This window comes from Cariama cristata, unplaced genomic scaffold, assembly GCF_000690535.1.
Source record: "Cariama cristata isolate BGI_N322 unplaced genomic scaffold, ASM69053v1 scaffold31758, whole genome shotgun sequence".
Taxonomy (NCBI): domain Eukaryota; kingdom Metazoa; phylum Chordata; class Aves; order Cariamiformes; family Cariamidae; genus Cariama; species Cariama cristata.
Window position 1 is genome coordinate 4920 of NW_009632175.1, and position 865 is coordinate 5784.

At 53.4% G+C, this 865-nt stretch overlaps 1 protein-coding gene across 1 annotated transcript in view; it reads right to left on the reverse strand.

Annotated features, from left to right (window-relative positions):
* LOC104166363 (PCTP-like protein) overlaps positions 1–865 on the reverse strand; it is a gene marked incomplete at its 5' end in the record, with an annotated part of 1068 nt that continues 203 nt past the window's right edge. The window contains 3 exon segments of the mRNA XM_009706253.1: positions 1–98; positions 101–170; positions 482–576. Coding sequence (XP_009704555.1) covers positions 1–98; positions 101–170; positions 482–576 — 263 coding nt within the window.

The window sequence follows — 865 nt, forward strand, 5'->3', positions numbered from 1 at the left end:
TCATCCTTCATCGATGTTCTCCAGCGAGGCAGCACACTGCAGCGCCAGCTCCGACAGCGCCAAGAGAGGAAGCTGCTTCTGCTCAGGCTGCAGCCAGTTTTCATGTTTGCATCATGCTGCTGCTTCCAGGCAGGGTATTTCACACAGGCCTTGCGCAGTTTCTTTAACAACTCATCAGGAGCAGGGAAGCACGGGGGGAACAACCATGGAAAGGTCTTGGCACATGTCTCATCTAGCTGCTACTAACAGCTACTCCATTGCTTTTCTGGCTGTTTAGGAGGGGCTCAGGATGCACTAGAGAGAAAGGCAGAAGGCTAACTTAACATCCCTCCAGCACTGCTCTGCCACTCAGTTCAGGGTCTCCAAAAGCTACTGAGCTTCAAGATCCTGTTCAGATGGGGCACGAACAGTGGGGGGTCAGGCAGGTTATTGCACAAGCAGAGCCAGAATTGCTGTGTTAATCATATCCCTCTTCACTCGCTGGGTGTTTGACAGAGAAGTTGATAACGGTGTGATACTCATCCTCAGCCTGCCAGGATCGCGGTGTCACCACATCCCTGTTCTTCAAGGGCTTTGGGCACCACCCGAAACAAGGAGGAAAGTTGTTTCACCTACCTGAACAGTGTGTAGGGTCCACGTGGACGTGTAGCCCCTCCTAGAGGCTTCTCCCTGGCCCCAGCGTCCTTTTCTAGTTCGCTTAGTGATCTCACTGTCTCCTCCAAGCACCACCAACCCTACCCCTTCCCAGCCCTCTTGTAGCAGAGGTCCCAAGTGGTGTCCTGTACCCCAAACATCTCTCTCCTGCCAAGCCAGCTTGGACAGGGTGGACCCTCTAACACAAGCCAAGACTTTGGTGGAAGAGAGA